The sequence below is a fragment of the Cheilinus undulatus genome, linkage group 15 (assembly GCF_018320785.1).
Source record: "Cheilinus undulatus linkage group 15, ASM1832078v1, whole genome shotgun sequence".
NCBI classification, from domain to species: Eukaryota; Metazoa; Chordata; class Actinopteri; order Labriformes; family Labridae; genus Cheilinus; species Cheilinus undulatus.
In genome coordinates this window covers 6602211-6621516 of record NC_054879.1, presented here as the reverse complement: position 1 = coordinate 6621516, position 19306 = coordinate 6602211, and the positions used below count along the sequence as shown (strand labels likewise).

General features: G+C 38.8%; 1 protein-coding gene across 5 annotated transcripts in view; it reads left to right on the top strand.

The window, feature by feature from the left end:
* Positions 1-19306, top strand: part of ptpn4a (protein tyrosine phosphatase non-receptor type 4a) — a 131372-nt gene that overhangs the window by 91817 nt on the left and 20249 nt on the right. For all 5 annotated transcript variants that reach the window (XM_041806988.1, XM_041806984.1, XM_041806985.1 and 2 more), the window contains 6 exons: positions 4675-4738; positions 7728-7900; positions 8977-9045; positions 9152-9286; positions 11945-12106; positions 18544-18703. In XM_041806988.1, the coding sequence (XP_041662922.1) occupies positions 4675-4738; positions 7728-7900; positions 8977-9045; positions 9152-9286; positions 11945-12106; positions 18544-18703 (763 nt within the window). The remainder of the gene's footprint in view (positions 1-4674; positions 4739-7727; positions 7901-8976; positions 9046-9151; positions 9287-11944; positions 12107-18543; positions 18704-19306) is intronic.

Below are 19306 nucleotides of genomic sequence, written 5' to 3'. Positions count from 1 at the left end.
AAACCTCCCTTTGAACGTCCAGAATCTGCTCCCAGTGACAAACTTCAGAGTCGGAGACAGCAGGTATAGGATAAGTTTCCATGGATACAGCATAAATCAGTGTAAAGTCTTACAGGGGGAAGTAAAAACAGCTTAAGTCAGTGTGTGCTTGCATGTGTGTACCCTGTCAGCTGAGCTAAATTTGGACCTCGACAGTGGTGTTCCCAACAGCTGTCCACTGCCATGTGTGAAAAGGAGTGAGACACATAATAGTCAACAGTGTCTCCTCTGTCTGTGCTCACAGATATTCTCTCTCTCCTCTGCATCCTTTCTGTCTTCACCCTCTCTTTAACAATGGCCCATTATTTCTGCTGTAGTCCTGTCACTTCTCATGCTATCTCCCTCCTCTTGTTGCCCCTTTTTCTTATCTTTTCTCTGACAAATCAAACTGTAAGATAACTGTAAGAATGGGTCAACGGAGAGGGAGGCGTTTAGATTTTTACCTCTTTCCTATTTCTGCTCACAGCAGCTTGACAAATGAGCCACACTTAGATGGGGCATGACTCACACTCTGCCTAAGCATGTGTGCGTCTGTGTTTGTGTGTTTCCTGTCCATGCAAGTGTGTGAGTAAGTATGTAAAATATATTTAGCAGGGAGGGATGAGTCACAGCAGCAACAGAGCTCTAGGAAGGGATTATGTTACTCTGCTGCTCATCAGCAGACCTCTTACTGTGGCTGTGCGTGTATTGGTCCTCCAATCTGAACACTGTTTCATACCATCTCTGCCACTTCATATGTATGCAGGACTAGTTAACACAAAGGATGATAAGAAGAGATGGCAGTCTTGGACTACTGGAAAATTCCAGTGTGGCGTTAGTCTTCTAACCCTCACCCTGCAGCGATGGAAAGAGAGAGGGGTTGGAGGTTAAATGAACAGTTGGGATGAGACACGTGGGCCTGCTTACTTAAAGGACAGGCGGATCATCAAGACATGTGCATCATAATTCTATTTATTGATTCCTGAAAAAGTTTAGATCTGCTGTCCTCCTGAACACTGATCCAGAAATGAATGCTCGCAGTATATTGGACAGAGGAAGCTCTGTCTCTGAGGAAAACTGCAGAAATTGTTAAAACTCTGAACTCTAAGCTTTATTTTAAATTTGCAAATATGACTAATAGATTTAATGAGTGGTTCAGAGAGTAAACCATGTATTTTCAGGTAAATGCATCTACTCGACTGTGGTTATTGTTTGTATATTTCCTTGAAAAATCATTGGTTTGATGCCGCTGTGAGTTTATATCCTTCTACTCTGTTATGCATTAAACCATCTTCTTTTGCTCCAGCACTAATACTGATCCAACATCTGGGCTTTGGTTTCTGCCAATACTGATTTGATCCGATGCCAGGGTTAAATAAATAACCTTTATGCCCCACTGTGAATATGAGACTGGGAATCATTTATGTGTAAGGCAGCATCAGGCTTTTCCAGCTTTTTAAAACAACTTTATATAAATCAGGACATAACAACTGACTTAATTGTTATCACAATCTGCCCCACAATTGTTGCCAGTTACAGTGCCTATATGTATTCACCCCCTTGGTTAGTTTACCCTTTTATTGATTTCATAGCATGGTCAATATAATTTGGCTTTTTAAGACAAAAGAAACCCAAAAACCCTCTTTAATGTCAGAGTGATATCGATTTCTGCAAAGCAGAGTGATATCGATTTCTGCAAAGCAGTGTCAGTTTAATAAAAATATGTGATTTAAAATAAACGACTGTATAAATATTCCCTCTGTTCAAGTCAGTATTTAGTAGATGCACCTTTGGCTACAATCACAGCGCTGAGTATACCACTGGTTAGGTCTGTCAGGCTTGCATGTCTGGACACTGTAATTTTACGCCTTTTTTCTTCTGGGCTTTGACTCAGCCACTCCAGAACATTCATCTTGTTGTCTTTGAGTCATTTATGTGTAGCTTTTGCTGTATCCTATCCGGGTCATTTTCTTGCTGGAAAATAAATCTTCCAAGTCGTAGTTCTCTTGCAGACTGAATAAGATCGTCCTCAGGGATTGTCCTATATTTTGCCACATTCGTTTTACCCTCTACCTATACAAGCCTTCCAGGTCCAGCTACTGAGAAACAACCCCACAGCATGATGCTGCGACCACAATGGGGGATGGTGTGTTTGCGGTGATGTGCAGCGTTTGGTGTCCACCAAACATAACGGCCAAAAAGCATAATTTTGGTCTCATCAGACCAAAAAACTTTCTTCCACTTGGTCATGGAGTTTCCCGCATGCCTTTTGATGAACTCTTGTTAAGATTTTATCTGTGTTTCTTCAACGGGGCTTTCTCTTTGCCACTCTTCCATAAAGATTTGACTGGTGAGGAACCTGGCCAACAGTTGTTGTCTGCAGAGTCTCTCCCATCTCAGCTGCTAAAGCTTGTAACTCCTCCATAGGTGTCTTGGTTGCCTCTGTCACTAGTCTCCTTCTTGCACGCTCACTCAGTTTGTGAGGACAGCCTGATCTAGACAGATTTACACATGTGCAATATTTCTTCCATTTCTTGATGATAGATTTAACTGAACTCTAGGGGAAGTTCCTTGCCTTGGATTTTTTTCTTATCCATCCCCTGACTTATACTTTTCATTAGTCTTTTCTCTGTGTTGCTTTGAATGCTCTTTTGTCTTCATGGCGTAATGGTAGCCAGGAATACTGAGTAACAAATGACTGGACCTTCCAGACACAGGTGTCTACACTACAATCACTTAAGACACATTCACGGCACTGAGTTGATTCCCACTTCAGTCAGCCACCTTAAAGTGGGTGAACATTTTTGCAGTCACTAGTTTTACCTTGCATATTTTTATTGAATTGACTTTGAAGAATTTAACTTTAATGTTTTTTGTTGATGATGAGTAATATTTATGTCTACATTGTGTACATATGCAACTTTAGTAAACTGATGAAACATTTCCTTGATGGCAGTTGAAATTAAGCCACTGTTATATGGAAGTTTTACAGCCCTAGCCCTGCATTATATGGTAACATGATAGCTTCAGGTAATGGTGGTGTAGCTTAAAGGTTTTACATCCATTGACTTTGCTGATAAATGTTCTCATGTGTTCGTATGCACTTTAAAAATATGACTGGAAGTTTCTTATGTCTTTGCAGTGTGGCAGACAAGGTTAACTGCTTCTTCTAATTTTGTCTGCCTTGTTTGTTTAAACTCATCATAAAACTATGACCCCCTCAGGCTGTTGTTACAATAAGCCTGAAATATGTCCAAACTGTTTAGCTTTTGTTGCTGCTACATGCACATTTTTGTAGTAAACACAGATTAGCATACAACTTAGCTGGCCCATTGACAGGGGTACCTAATCTAGCTTTTTGAGTCAGGATAAGACCAACATGCATCATCAGGACAGGATCAGCCCATCTCCTCCTGACTGGAAAGACAAAGAGGCACCAAATTGTACTTGTTCTGCTCTTGGACTTCCTGTCCATCACAGGATCTGTTTCAAAATTTTGTCAACCATCAGCTTCTCCTAAAATTAGGCTGAAAACTAGGGGTGATTGAGCCTTTAGAGTATCTGTTGCTAAAATTCAGGACAGCCTACCTCATCCAATAAAATCTACCTTGACCCTTTAATGCTTTAAGCCGAACAGGGAAGATCAGATCATCTTTCTACATAGTTGGTTAGCTTTTTGGCTGCATCAAATAAAAAATATCAAGTTTTAATTATAATAAGGGCTGTGAAGATTGATTGAGTTGATTGAAATCAATCAAGGTCCACCATTAGTGCACAGTTCTTTCCACCACGATTAATCTCATGTTTTGTTGTCCCTTTCAGTACACTTTGGTTGAGGCACATCAGTGTCTCCTGCAGCCACAGTGATGTAAAATAGGTCCACCACTGCTCCTTTATATCTTAATTTACTTTAAAAAGCTGACAGACAGCTCAGTAGATGACTCAGAAATCATCTGAACTTTTTTTATTTTCTCTGATTTCATTTTCAATCCATAAAGTTCCTTTTTCCACAGTTCAGTTCATGTTAAAATATTCATTCTACTACAATAGTATCAGGTCTGTATCTGAAGAGGAAGTCAGTCACCCCTAGTTTAAGATAGTAGATAAATAAAAAAGGTACACAAAAACCGTTAAAAATACAAAATCATTGAATTTTGAAGTGCGATTTAAAGAGTGTGATAAATTGCGATTAACCAAAGGAATTCTGGCAGCCCTAATTCTCATAATTGCTCAATTTGTTTCATGTCAGGTTAACAGAGTGACAGTGGTCAGATTTCCAAAAATAATGCAAATGCTATACAATTTGTCTACACATTTTGGAGCTAAAAACATGTTCATAACCAGCACGGGACTTTTGTGTTTAATAGTCTAATGTAAAGCTTTCCCGAGGGAGTGGAAAAATCTAGAATTTAAACAGTTTAGAAAAAGATTTTTTTCTAACCTTACAGAAACAAAAAAGTTAACTACATTATTTGAGGAGCTAGGGTAAGTGAAATGTAATGATCTAAGAGTAGCATCCAAACTTTAGCTAACACAGTTTTAGAAAGTAAACATTGGTGTTTCAGTGCAGATAAAAGGCTTATTAATGGCTTATTAACACTGGAGTCACTAACTGTACTTTTTGACTTTTTTTGTCTTTTTGTTTTTTGCTCCCAGGTTGAAAATCGTGAAAATCTCCTTCAAGTGCAAACAGTTCTTCATCCAGCTAAGAAGAGAGGCGGTAGGTGAACACAGATTCATACTCAAAGGCAGACACTGACTGAGTACCAGCTCCCTGCCACACTTGTGTCCAGTTTTGTGACCAGATGGACTTTATCCAAATGTGTGTGTTTCTGTGCATACTGACTATGAATGTGTGTGTGTGTGTGTGTGTGTGTGTGTGTGTGTGTGTGTGCTTTAGATGTGAGCAGAGCTGCATCTGAATTTCTGTGTGTTTAATCAGATTCAGATTAACCCCCTGCTGTCTGTGTCCTGGTTGACTGTGCTTTAATCCCCGACTGTGTCCTGCATCTCTTGTTTGACACGTTGATGCCTTTTCTATACTTAAAACAACAAACGGACAGCTTATCTGTCACCTTCACAGCCAACTTGATATTTATTTCCACAACTCATCTCTGCATAGTAGGATTTTATATAGTCTTACTTTCTCTAAATTATGATCTTTTGCTTTGCATTAAAAAACAGATTTTTGCTTTCATTGCACACAGTTCTTTTTTCTCTTTCACTTTGTAATCCTTTGTCTTCCTTCTCTATCCACACTTGGTGCATCTGCTACAGTCTAGTTTTTGATGTTCATTTAATCTGATTTGTCTCTGAAACACATAAAAAGGAATATTTTAGAGGGAAAAAGTGAGGTCCATCTAGTATTCAGGTAGCCTGAAAATTGCCCTCTTGGTCACCTCAAAGTTAAATAAGGATTCGCTGCAGTCAATGGGACATATCTAACCTGACATGCCAGGTAGACTATCATGTATCCATTGTATCCACAACATCTTTTCCACCAAGAGAAGTTTTCAGTATGGCTGTTGCTCTTGTGTTAATAAAAAAATATGGCCTAGTTTTGATAAAACTCCCGCTATACTATAGCTACATCCAAGGGGGACAGGAGGATAAAGGGAAAAGCTTTCTGGGGCCCAGCCACATGGGGGCCCACAGGGGTCGGCAAATCCTAGTTTATTATAAAGTTAAGCTATGATATTCTTATTTGATTTCTAACCTGAATAGTAATCATTCTTATCAAAGCAAAAAGAAAAATAGCAATTGTGTTTATTTATGATGTTGTATAATATAACATTTTTTAAAATGTGAACCTCTTGTCTTAAAACAAAAATAACTTTATTTAAAGTAGCAAAAATGGGTTTAAAGTGTCAACAGTTGGCCAAAAAAAGTGGGCACAAAAGAGGTTACAGTGGCAAAAATGAGTTGTAACAGTCATGAAAAAGTGTTAAAATTGGTGAAATAAGAGTGGTGAAATACATGGGGGAACAGTGGTTTAAAGAGGACCGAATGGGTTAAAATTAGCAAAAAAATATAAATCTGACAAATGGGTTGAAAGGGGAAAAATGGGCCAGAACAGTAGTGAAAGGGTTAAAAAAGAGGTTGAAGTGGCAACAATGGGTTAAAACAGGCAAAAATTGATTAAAAGGGGCAGAAAAATTGGTTAGAGGTGGCAGAAATGGTTTGGGAAAGTAGTGAAAAATTGGTGAAAAAAGGTGAAAATGGAGTTAACATGGCAAAAATGAGTTACAAGTGGCTAAAGTTGAATAAAAATGGGAAAAAGAGGCAAAATTAGTATTCTGGCGGACCAAATGAGATAGCATGGGCAAAAATGGGTTAAAAATAGAAAAAAAATCATAAACTTGGCAAATGTAGGTTAAAGAGGCAAAAATGGAATCAGAGGGGAAAAATGGGCCAAAACAGTGCTGAAAGGGTAACACATTGGTTGATGTGGCAAAATCAGGCAAGAATCAGTTAGTCGTGGCAAAAAACTTACAAGTGGCAAAAATGGTGTGAAACAGTGGTGTAGAGGGTGTAAAATTGGTTAAAAAAAAAAAAAGGTTAAAATTGAATGAACATGGGTTAAAAGGGTTAAAAGTGGCAAAAATGGGATAAATGTGACAAAACTACTTAGAAAAAAGGCAAAATTAGGATACGGGGGCAAAGATGGGTTAAAGAGAACCAAATGGGGTAGAATGGACAAAAAAATGTTTAAATGTAGCAAAAATCATCTACAGAGGCTGTTGTTTCTCAAAGCAAGTGGCCCTGGTTCAAATCGGTCCTGTTGCTCCTTTCCTGCTTGTCATTCCCCCCTCTCTCTTTCCCCCAGTTTCTGACTCCATCCACTGCCTTTATCTAGAATAAGGAATAAATGACCACAAATAAATCTCAAAAAATGAAACAATTTGATACTTGTTTAGCCTATTTTAACACAATCATGACTACTAGAGTTGATAAAAGGAAACTTTAGTTGACTTGTGCCATGGTGGGAACTTTTGTGACTAAAGCTGAGGACACACTACAAGATTTGCGTCAGATGTTCTCCACGATTCCCAAAGTCTGGACCAGTCTGCACTAGTTGGGCACAGTCTGCATGACTAGTTGGCACATCTGTTAGTGTGATGGGAACAGACCAGACCTGACGTCGGTTGCAGTCAAGTTGGGTCACTGACCCAACAGCCAATGAAAAAGAGAGGGTGGGAAACAGGAAATAGTGTGTTACTTATTCTTCCTCGTCCTCCTCCTGCTCCACCTCCTCTTCTTCTTCTTAAAGTTTTATTGGTAGTAAGCAAACAATAATTTTTTTTTTTACCCTTTAAATTGTAGCCCTTGTGAGAGTTTATGCAAAGTTTGATGGGATCAGTTGGCTTTAGTTGGTTAGACGAATCATGTAGACTGTGATCCCCCATCAGGCGCAGTTAAGTGTGCCCCAGTCTTTCAGTTGTCACACAAAAATCTGCTGAAACCAGTCTGTTAGTGTGTACTCATTGTCTTTTTAAAAACTGTAAAGACTGAAAGTTGTGTAGTGTGTCCCCAGCTTTACATTTGAAACCTGTGGATAAAACTTTGTGGTTTGTTATACGCAGCTATTTGGACGTATTTACTCTACTTCTATTCTTACTTGTTGTACCATTGAATTCAGATTAGCTAGCTAAATACCAAAGTGTTACAAAGCAGCCCTCTGATTACTATCTCTTCCTCCCTGTACACAGACTGAGACTCGGGAGACGTTGCTGGGTTTCAATATGGTGAACTATCGGGCCTGTAAAAACCTGTGGAAGGCCTGCGTGGAGCACCACACCTTCTTCAGACTGGAGAGGCCCATCCCACCACAGAAAAACTTCTTTGCTCACTACTTCACCCTGGGCTCAAAGTTCAGATACTGGTAAGGACGAGAGGACACGGGCATATGCACTCTCAGGGGACAGAACACGATCCACATCGCAGACGGGGAATCTCTGAGACGTCTCGTCTCGACAGCCAGACAGATTGACATATACACAAACGTATTCAGACACAAACAAACACACATGGTCCAGACTCGTGGACGACGTGTTTGTTTGGAAATCGATGCAGTTGTTTCACTTTGGGTTAAAAGGCTGAATCACTGGAAGTCTAGTGAGTGTCTGACTTTCTACCTTCCCTCAGAAAACCACAAGTAAATTATTCATGGTTTTCCTCAAAAAGAGGAAAAGTAAGTTGTTTGTGTCTGGCCTTGCAGTCATTCTTTTAAGTTTTGCAAGAACTGTTTGTGTCCGTCTGCAAGCAGCCGGTGCACACCACTTCACATTTTTGCACATTAATTTATTTGGTATGGCCTTATACCACGGCCTCCAAATTATTTTCTCTTCTTTGGTAGCTTTTTGATATCCTTTTTCTCTGAAATGTGAGTGAGATGAAATGAAAGTTGAAGGTCTTGTGATGCATTATTGAGCAGCAGTGATGCAACGTTAGCGGGCCATGCTCCCAGGCTAGACAGAGTTTGTGATGGTCTGATTTCGCCCTGAAGATATTCATGGGTGTTTTACTAAGGATATCCTTTCAAGTTCAACATTTGACTTTTTATTTAGTCATTAACTGTGAATTAAATAATTAACTTCCCTGTTGAATATGTTGTTTTGTGCTTGTTGCTATCGTGAAGAGAAGGCTTTGCTCAAGTCTTAATGGTGAATTTGATTTTATTTATTCATTCAAAGCACTTTTTTCAGAGAGAATCAAGGAGCTGATAGCACGGCCTCTGAAGTAACTCTTTATTAGAAAAAGTGAAAAAACAACAGTGAAACTCTGCTGTCTTATTTTTATTGAATAAGGCAAATCAAAATAAATGTAGCCTTTGAGATGAGTTTCTGAAACTTTTCTAAACCAATTGAGATAAATATTTTAAGCCTTCTTCACTTCAATAAAAGTTTAATTTTCCAGGCAGCCTGTTCTGATGGTTGTTTTTGATGTTCTTGTCCGCAGTGGACGGACCGAGGTGCAGTCTGTGCAGTATGGGAAGGAAAAAGGCATCAAGGACCGAGTGTTTGCCAGGTAATCAACACGCTCATTACAAACCTTTAGGTCATAAACGCTTTTTTAGATTGATTGCATTCTTACTCTTGGTTGGTCACAGTTAATTAAGTCTTTGTCTACTCAGATCTCCTAGTAAGCCATTGGCCAGGAAGTTGCTGGGTGGAACAGACTGGGAGTCAGTTAGCAGGAACAGCCTATCAGATGAGAGACTGGAGACCCAAAGCCTACCCACTCGCTCTCCGCCTGGGACGCCCAATCAGTGAGTCCAAATTTCAGATTTCATCTCAGAAGCATTTAAGATGACGACCATACCGGCAAATGATTTACACTTATGAAGCTGTTTATTCATGAGGTTAAATTGGGAGCCAAAAGGGTGGAATCTTTCGCTTGTCACAGAGTTTAGAAAAATACTCATCTGATTTTTTTAAGTTTGTTTAACCAGGAAAGATCCCATCATGCATTACACTCAAAAATACATCAACTTTTGCAATCACTGGTCAAAATATCCTGGGTCACTTCTGGGCAGAAAGTCATCATTTAAACATCTACAACCTGATGCATTGTCCTCTTACACCATTAATCTACTTTTATAAAGGTCTAAAGAGGTCAAGGGCCTGTGCTATGAAGCAGGATGTTTGGTTAGCAAGATGACTTCAGGGTTGAGTCTGGGTTCTCAGTGCTACTAGGGAGGTTAATCTTACAGGGTTAGATCACCACTGTTATTAATGCCGAACACCTAACCTGCTCCATCAGTTCATTTTCTGGATAAGAGATCAACCAGTATGAATACATACCCACTGGACAATTAGATCTCTTTATTATGGAGGTCTGTGAGCTAATGGGCAGTCAGGGCTAACAAAAAAATCTGAAAGATTTTCGTCAGACCTGTAGAGCATGTGATTGTGAAAGATAAATCATTAGAACTGCAGGTGGAATATTGTCTTAAACTGCTTGACAAGTCACAGATGATAACATGATTGATCTAGGGAAATAAATGGTAGATAGGCAGCCATGCAGACGTTTTAGGCATGTAGGGCGGTAAGGATTCATTATGGGGCCAGATGTGCCACATCCCAGGGCTAGCAATGAGGTGGGGGGCTGCCACAGTCAAGCTTGACACATGTGTGTCACTCAGCAGTCAAGGTCAAGCTTGGCGGCATGTCTTTTGTGGGGCCTTTTTGTCCCTGGTAATACGCCCAGAGACTGCCAGTGGTTTTCAGACCCTTGGGACATCTGCAGTATGACCAGGGGCTTGTTGAAACCCTACTACCCACCGGGCGGGTACCCTAGGCCAGTGTTACCAACCTGTTTTCCTTAGGGCCCCCCTTTTCAAATCTAAGAAAAGCCAAGTCCTTCCCGGGCCCACTTGGAAAAGTTACCCATCCATTTAAATTGTTTTCATTGACAAAATACCGACATAAGAGGCCTACATACATTTATTCTTGATGAAAGATCTATGGTGTATTAGTGCTACTCTAGAAAATAAAGAGAATTTGTTAATTTTTAAGCAAAACTTGAAATTTTCATGTTTAAAAAGTTGTTAATTTACAACAAAAAAATGACTGCAAAAGTCCTAAATGTGCGAGAACCAAAACTTGGAATTTTTGAGATAATAAAGTCCAAAATTCCCAAATCCAGCCACCTATTTTCAGTTTTTTATGTAAAATTTTTTGACTTAACACTGCTGTAAATTTACAATTTTAAAAACTTATGAGTTTCTAATGTCAAAATTTAAGACTTTTTTTAACTTGGAAGTTTCAAGATTTTTCTTGTAAATTCACAAACTTTAAACTCTGAAATTATGATCTTGTTTTCTTGTTAATATTCGATTGTATAATATAAAATATTCTTATTTAGTTTTTCCTTAAAAATATGACTTTTTTGATAAAAATTAAAAGATTCTCTCTTCATTTTTCTATCTTTTAGGTAGACTCCAATGCATTACGTTTCTAATTATGTTTTCAAAAACATACATATGTACATCCAACTTTGACAACGTCAGAGCAGACAGGGTCCCGCACCCCCCAAGATCTTTGCTGCCCCCCCAGTGGGGCCTTGACCCCAGCTTGGGAACCACTGCCCTAGGCCATACTTACTCGCCACATCCACCTCTTACTCTACCCTAAAGGTGTGGACTTTATTTTTCAACTGAGTATTTTCCCATGCCCCTGGTAAGATGCAAGGACATCCAGAGCACAGCCTCAAGGCCAAAGGTGCCCTCAGGCAGTCTTACTTGTCATTACACGCCTTACTGCAGCCCCAGTTTTTGGCCTTAACATGCCTAAGAGTTCTGCATGTTACTGTACCATCTTATTTTTGAGTGCCACCTTGCCTCTTCAAACATATGTCTATAAAGGGTAGTTGTGAAATCTGAATTAGTTAAGAATGACTCCTGATGTCTTTCCACTTCTTTTGATGCTTGAGCAGCCATCTTGCCGATAATTTGCAAAGCATTCTTGTGAATCTCCCATATCATATAGCTGGCGAGATCTCTTTTGTTAGTGTACCTGAATGATACCCTGTCTTGGTAGTACAGGTCTCGACTCCCACAGACTCAAATCATACCTCTTCCTTTTCGTCATTGCAACATGCTCTTTGGGAAAAGATAACAAGAACAAGTTTTCAACTTATATATCTTACAAAGTCTGGGGAGTCTATTTTCTTCTATTGAAATATCCTTTTTAGAGGATGCCACAGGTCAGTGACGAGAGGACAAGCAGGTCCTCCAGTGGCAAAACAAACATTTCCCAAGTAGGAAATAATTTCACTTATTATCAAATATTTATGCTGAAGAAGTGTGCTTGAAAGAATCACTGAAGCCCACTTGACATATAATTGGACTCTGAAATTACCGAATATTTTAATGAATTTATACGACAGCCTTTTAACAAAGAGATTGTATTTTTTTCTTCACCAGGAACTCGCTGTTTGTTCAAGAGGGCACACGAATACGCCCGTCGTCAGTCGGGCACCTTGTTGATCATGTGATCCACGCCTCACCCAGCCTGCCTGTCTTCTCCTCCAATCACAAATCAGCATCGTCAACGCAGGCTAACAGCATCAGCTTGGACTCCACACCGTAAGTTCCACTATGTCACTATTATCCTGTTGGCTTTTTCAGAGTGTGATATTTACGCCTTTGCAGTGTTTCACCTTCAAAACTAATGTCAAGGAGGTGTCAACGAAGGCCTCAGAGGTTGCAACAGAGGCGTTGGAGCAGCGAGGTGCGCTTCTGCAATGTAGTCATGCACTGTGAATTAACAGACATGGACACAAATGTTCAGCTGTTGCAGAATTAATATGAATATCTTTAGGTGTAATAAAAGCAGAGCTTCATTACTGCACTGTTACAGAGATGCAGTGTGAAAAGGGCTTATGACCTATATTTTCCATGTCTCTTGATCTTTCCCCTCTTCCTCTGTACCGCCCACTTTCTAAAGCTGTTTCTCTGAGGAGAAAAAGCTTGACATGGTGACAGGAATATAGACTTCTCTGTAAATGAACTACCCCATAAAAAGAAGCACCCCAACAAACCAGGCACCCTTTAATTTAGAGGTTTAATTTTACTCATCAGTGTTAGTGCCACTCTGTCTGAGAGCGCTGCTGAGTTGACGTGTTTTTTAAAAGTCTGTCTGCGTCTGTGGCTTCTCTCAACAGTTCACACCCTCTCACAGTGTCACTTAGCTGGCCTCATTGGAAAGATGAACCCTTTGAAAAGCAGCTTGTTAAATGTGTTTATGGAGGATAACAGGGTGGAGAGCTTGTACAATAGGGCTGAACTGAGCATGTGTGTGAGAGTAAAGGGGATTTCTGCTGTCCTGATTGTTCTTACTTTGTAAAATATATGGTGAATTTCTTTAACGCTGCACAAAATGTCTGTTTCCCAAACCCAAAGTCTATCAGTAAGAGTGAAGTTCTAAGGGAACTTACAAAAGGAACATTATCTATGGCTTGGGAAATAAAAGTTTGGTGTTTGTTCTAATCTTCATAATTGATTCCTAATAAATGTTCACTATTAACAAACCTTGTCTCATTATCTCAAGATGCCTAAAAACAACCTTAAGGAGTCTGGGATTGTTTGCTTAACTGATCACAAATCTTCTAGAGGGCAAAGTATAAAGTCAAACGTTCTGGTTAAGCTGCAAACTTATCAGAAGTTGTATGCTTTTGTCTGTTCACTCAGCAAAACTTTGGGGATGTTGCACAAACCTGAGTTTGGGTTAGCACATTGATAAAGCATTTTTTAACAGTGTTTAGGGATGCACAATGTCAACTTTATGCCAGTATTTCCAAACTCCTTTTACCTGATCCTGGTACTGGTATTTATTAGCTTTATTTTATTGCTAGATTGGGCAACTGGCCCAGGGGCCACATGCAGCCCTCCACCTCTTTCAGTGCATCCCTCAATGTCAGTTTTAGATAACTGTTAATCATAAACATGAAGAAAAATATGACAGTAGAGACATTTTTCTTCATTCTTTGCAAGAAATCAGAAGAACTCATTGGAAGCAATTCTAAATGTAAAATATTTTTATGCATCACTGCATGTACTTACAAGTAAAAAAGTAACAGTCAGTTTCACTGCATTAAGAAAACGGCCTGAAATAAATTTAATTCTGCATTCATCTCTTAAATTTCAAATTACTATTTGCACTTGAGTTCAAAAACATAAATGTTGGTGAAAAAAAGATAATGAAAGCGACATGTTCTTTCTTTTATTTAATTAAAAGTATTCACAATGCTTAAACTGAGAATATCTGGCTGTCTGTAACAGTTTGACCCTTTGGCTTTGACAATAAAATTAATGCAGTCCTCTCGTGTCTTCTGTACTCAGTTTAGTTACTCCTATTATAAAGGTATGAATGCTTTAGAAACAGGCATAAAACAAGACAAATATTTAATTCTATTAAAAATAATAAATGTATCCTTTTTCAAATTAAGATGAATGAAAACAAATAAATCCACTGGATTAGGAAAGACGATATTATTGGTATGAAATACTTTTCTAAAGATATTAAAATGTCTGCCCAATTTTTACAACTGATTTTTTAGCTATAAAAATCTGCCTTTATCAGCTGTAAATTAAAAACAAGTTAGCAGAGTTTTAGGCTGGATCAACAGACCTACAACAGCTGAAGTCTTTTGCTTTATTTATCATCATTCCTTACACTTAAAGGGCATTTTCAGGACTTACATTTGTTCATCCTGAAACTTAAAATTGTGTGCTTTAAGGACTGAAGTTTTAGGTCCAAGCAACATTGAAATATCAGTATCGATGTTGGTTTTGGCTGCTTCATTTACAAATATTGGCACATTGGATACCGACAAAAATTCATTATTGTGCATCCCTACTTTGGATTACATGTGTATTATATGTAAAATATATTTTTGAACATGAGGAGTCGAACCAATCTTCACGTGCCTTTTTAAAGACTTCAGACAGCACTGCAAAAACCTGCTGCCAATTAAAATATGACTCTTTTTATTCAGTTTATATTTCAAATTGCTTATTCTAACAATAAGGTTTGCAAGGTTGTCCAGGGTGTTGGAATATTATTAAATTTTAATACCAACTTTGGCATCCAACAATCGTGAAAACAATGTAAATTTGCCAATTATTGTGCCATAACTGCGCTTTTTTTTTTTAACATGATTTATTTTGGTTCCTTGAGAACATCAGCACTACCTTAAAAATCTAGTTAACTTAATTCATTACAACTGTTCAGTATTTTATGATAGTATTATTTTACTATTTCTCTTTTATTGATTTTGTATTTATTGCTTGTTTTTCAAAATGGTTCAGATGTGTTAGGAGTATTAACATTTTCCTAATAAAGTGATGCAGATGTTGTAAAATGAGTAGTCACATATATAATAATCATGATCCCAGTACTTTTCAAAATATTCCTGATTTTCTTTTCTGCCATAATCGAGCAGCCCTAGTTGTGAGAATCCTGAAGAGTGCCTGAAACAGCACAAAAACAAAAACTCTTCTGAAGTGCAAAAAAACGAGACTGGCTGGAGTTCAGAGTGAAAACCTCTGTCCTTGAAACATTCTTTAAGGAGTAAGGATGAAAAAAAGATCAAAACCTAGAGGTAGGGTTGTTGTTTATGCCTAAAACTTCACAAATTTATTTTTACATTCTGTCCATAATTGGCCATAATAATCAGCAGATATTTTCATAACTGCCGTGCATACCGTTGCTGAATCTTTTAAGCTAAAATCTGCCATTTCCAAGACTATGCTTTGCATGCATTCGTAAAAGTAATGAAAGAATAACAAATCTCAGAAAATTTTTCAGCATTTATCAAAGGCCAAGTTTATTGCCATGCTGGATCAGTTGAGGCAGGTGTATACGATGCAAACATGCTGGCTGGACTTCCATGCTTGCATGGCTGTGATTTGAATGAATTACATTGTAGAAATGGCATGCTTTTTCTGTTGACACTGTAGGTGTGTGTATGTGAGTGAGAGAGAGAATGGAGGTGGAAGGAAGGAACATTGCTCAGTTGGACATCAGAGTGGTTAAATAACATTACAGTGCAAGTTCCGCTGCCTACAACGCTACACACACACACACACACACACATAGAAGCCAAGTAGTTGGTTCATCACTATGTTACAGAGCCAAGAGATGACATAATCAGCTGCTCTCTTTCTCACTGAGACAACAAACACATAATCCATGCACATTATGATGTTGGCTCCATTTATTTTTTGCATCATGTTTTCAATAAGATCTCAAGTTTACAGCTTTAAACATCACCTTTGGTGCTCATTTAATCCTGAAAGTACCATGTCGTGTCATATTTGACCAATTTAATAACCTCATTAGGGGAAATGAGACACACATTCTTTCCGTGCAAATGAGTGCTTTTTACTTAATTGCACACAGAAGAATCTCTCATAGGTTTTGTGGCTGTCGTTTACCACATCTTATAATCTCATTGTGATGTCTGCTTTGCTTTGGAGGGCTGTCAGCTGTGGTTCATACCAATCAAAACCAATCTTGGATCTCCTTTTTTCTTAAGTTTAAACGAGTCATATCTAATCTGAGAGACTGGTATACAAAGACTTTGTATTTGTTGTCTTTAATAACACGGTTCTGCTCAGGTCAATCAGTTTGTTTTCTTGGTGCTTCACTAAAATTTCCTCTTGAATTAAAACCCCCTTGGATGTTTTACCCTCTTACTAATTTTAAACATCAATCATGATCAATACAATTTGGCTTTTTATCCCCAAAAAAATCCTTTTTTGATATCAAAGTGAAAACAGATTTCTACAAGGTTAATTACAATTAGATAAAGAGAGGCATCCCCACAGCATGATGCTGCCAATGCTGTTCTCCACAGTGGGAGTGGTGTGTTTGTGGTGATGTGCAGTGCTTGGTGTTTGCCAAACATAGAGTCTTGTCTGATGGCCAAAAAGCACTATTTTGGTTGCATCATACTAAACACCTGTCTTCCTCAGAGTTGTCATGGGTGTCTTTGTGTCCTCTCTCACTAGTCTCCTTCTTGCACGGTCACTCAGTTTGTGAGGGCGACCTGATCTAGGCAGATTTACATGCGTGCCGTATTCCTTCCATTTCTTGATGATGGACTTAACTGAACTCTGGGGGATGTTCAGTGCCTTGGATTTTTTTTTATCAATTCCCTGACTTTAACTTTTCACTAACCTTTTTTCTGAGTTGCTTGGGGTGTTATTTTGTTTTCATGGTGTAATGGTAGCCAGGAACACTAGACCTTCCAGACACACATTCACTGCATTCCCATTTACTACTCGCATCAATTGGCTGGGTCGCTGTTGAATCAGTTCAGTCACCTAATAGAGGTGAATATTTTTGCGATAACTTATTTTACTTTACATGTTTTTGTGCAGTTGACATTACTTTGTAGAAAGCTATTACCACTTTGACATCAGAGTGTTTTTTTTTTTGTCAAAAAAGACGAATCATATAGCTCACGATTGATTTATAAAATCAACTAAGGGGTTAACATCATAGTGACCAGTTTTTATAGACACTGTAAACAATACGACAACGCCGAAACCCCTGTGCACGCTCTCTGTAATGTTACGTTTTTAACCATGCTGATTGAAAATGACCAGTAATAGCTTTTAAATGTAGTGCCTCCATTTCTTTGATGGTGTCATGAAAGGACAACTGCAATTATACAATACACTGTGACACAATATTGCTATAATCAGATCTGTTTAATCACAGATGCAGAGCAAAGTATGGTTTTGGAAAATAATTACGTTTTAAATACGCTAGGGTGTGCACTGAAAGGGTTTTAAATTCATCTTCTGGTGGTTTTCATTTCAAAATGATGCATTTTGCAGCTTTTTTAGACTCAAGTGTACTTTTTGGTGTTAACTTGTGGCTGTGCATGCTTATTTAGTTTCTCCAACTGAGGTTTTCATATTTCTTCAAACTTTTTTTGTTCTTTGTCCAGGGCTTCTGGTTTTGTTGCTGTGGTATCAGAAAAGGCATCAGTATTGTTTGATTTTTACCACAACCCTATCAAAGTCTAAAATTTGGTGCCTTGATTAACCCAAAAACATAATGCAAGCTTTCAGACTGTCAAAATTACTTTGACCTACAGAACAAATCAGATAAACAACTAAATTATGTGCAATCCTAAGAGGGAATAGTAAAATAAAGCATGCTTTACTATGTCCAGTAAAGACAAGGCTCATATCTCCCTATGCTAGGACTGTGGCCAGCTCAGCATGAAGACACTCACATATCCATCTCACTTGTCTGTGTCGTGTTGAGGAAACACATCGATGTAGGAGGATGCTCAGTCTTGGCTCAGACCTGCTGTGCGTTGCCCTCGTTCTGTAAGCGTGACCTGATTCTGACCCATAATAAATGATTGTTTCTGTGCGTGTGTATTAAAGACGTAAAATGGCACCAGCAGCAGCCAAAACATTGCCGATGCTCTTTGACTGGTGCTCTTTTCCCCTAAGGAGAATCCGCACACAACCTCGCACACAACCTCACACACACACCCACTAACACTTACAGACACACACGCAGTGTGAAATGGGAGGCTCTTACCTCCCCAGAGAGTGGGACATGATGCTGCTGAAAGCCTTACCTGACTGACCGCGTTGTTTCATCATACGCACTGACTGCCTTTTATTGTCCAGATGATGGAGGAGGGGGGGTGTTTTCCTTCCTCGTGCAGCTTTTTATTGAGGTTAATGCATTGTGACTAACACAGTGCTATTAAGCCTCTCTGTCTCTTGCAATCTCTGTCTCTCTCACTCCCCTTTATCTGGTTTTCGCTGTTTGCCACCCATTTTTCTTTTTCACCCAACAGCCTCCTCTTTCACAGACAGGACAATAAGCTGTGAGACCATGGTGTTTGTTTTGGCCATGCCTATGTGTCTTAATATCATGATAAACCAGGCTGCTGTTTGAGTTTCTAATTATTCACAACCATTATTAAGCCATTTCTCCTCTGTCTCCTCTTTGTCCCTTCCTCTCTCTTTCTCCTCACCTCTATTAGGTCTCCAGAGGGGGTCGATGGCCAGCCCCCAGCCCTGCCCCCCAAGCAGCTGAGCAGGAAGACCTTGAGCCAGATCATCCAGGCCCACTCCCAGCAGAGCCTCCTGGATAACCACCTCAATGAGATGTATGATGTTCCTGTGAACGCTGATAAGACCACGGTCAGTACTGCATCACAGCACAGTCTTTAAATAATTTAGACAGCAAGTATCATGCCCAGTTGTGTAATATTTTGAGAAGATATTCCAAAATAGTCAAAGGATGCCATTTTATAGAATTGCACATTGATTCAACTATAGAAATATGTTGCCCTCTTTAAGTGATTTTTTTTTGGCTTAAAAGTACAAAAATGTGTCTTGTGTTTGAGTTTAAGCAGCCACAGTCATCCTTCTATATAGCTCTGTTTCTCTCAAACATTTCCCCACTCATCATTACTTGTTAAGCATCAAACTACAGATGCAGCTGCTGGTGCAGGGCTGGTGATCATAGTTCAACATCTTGAATAATAAAAAGGAATGATGTTGAAATTTTTATGTCATTTTTTGTCAGCTTGATTTCATTTTTATTTCTTTGCCCTCTGGTGGCCAGAAAAATCTCAATTTAAAGCTTTAAGTGTTGTTTATACATTTAAGAAGTAGAGTTAGCATTAAGGTCGAGAGCACATTCATAACACATGATGCAAAAAATAAATAAATCAGGGTAGCATACGTTTTAAAAAATTATCAAGCAAGTTATATCACCTACTCTCACATCTGCGGCTCCTA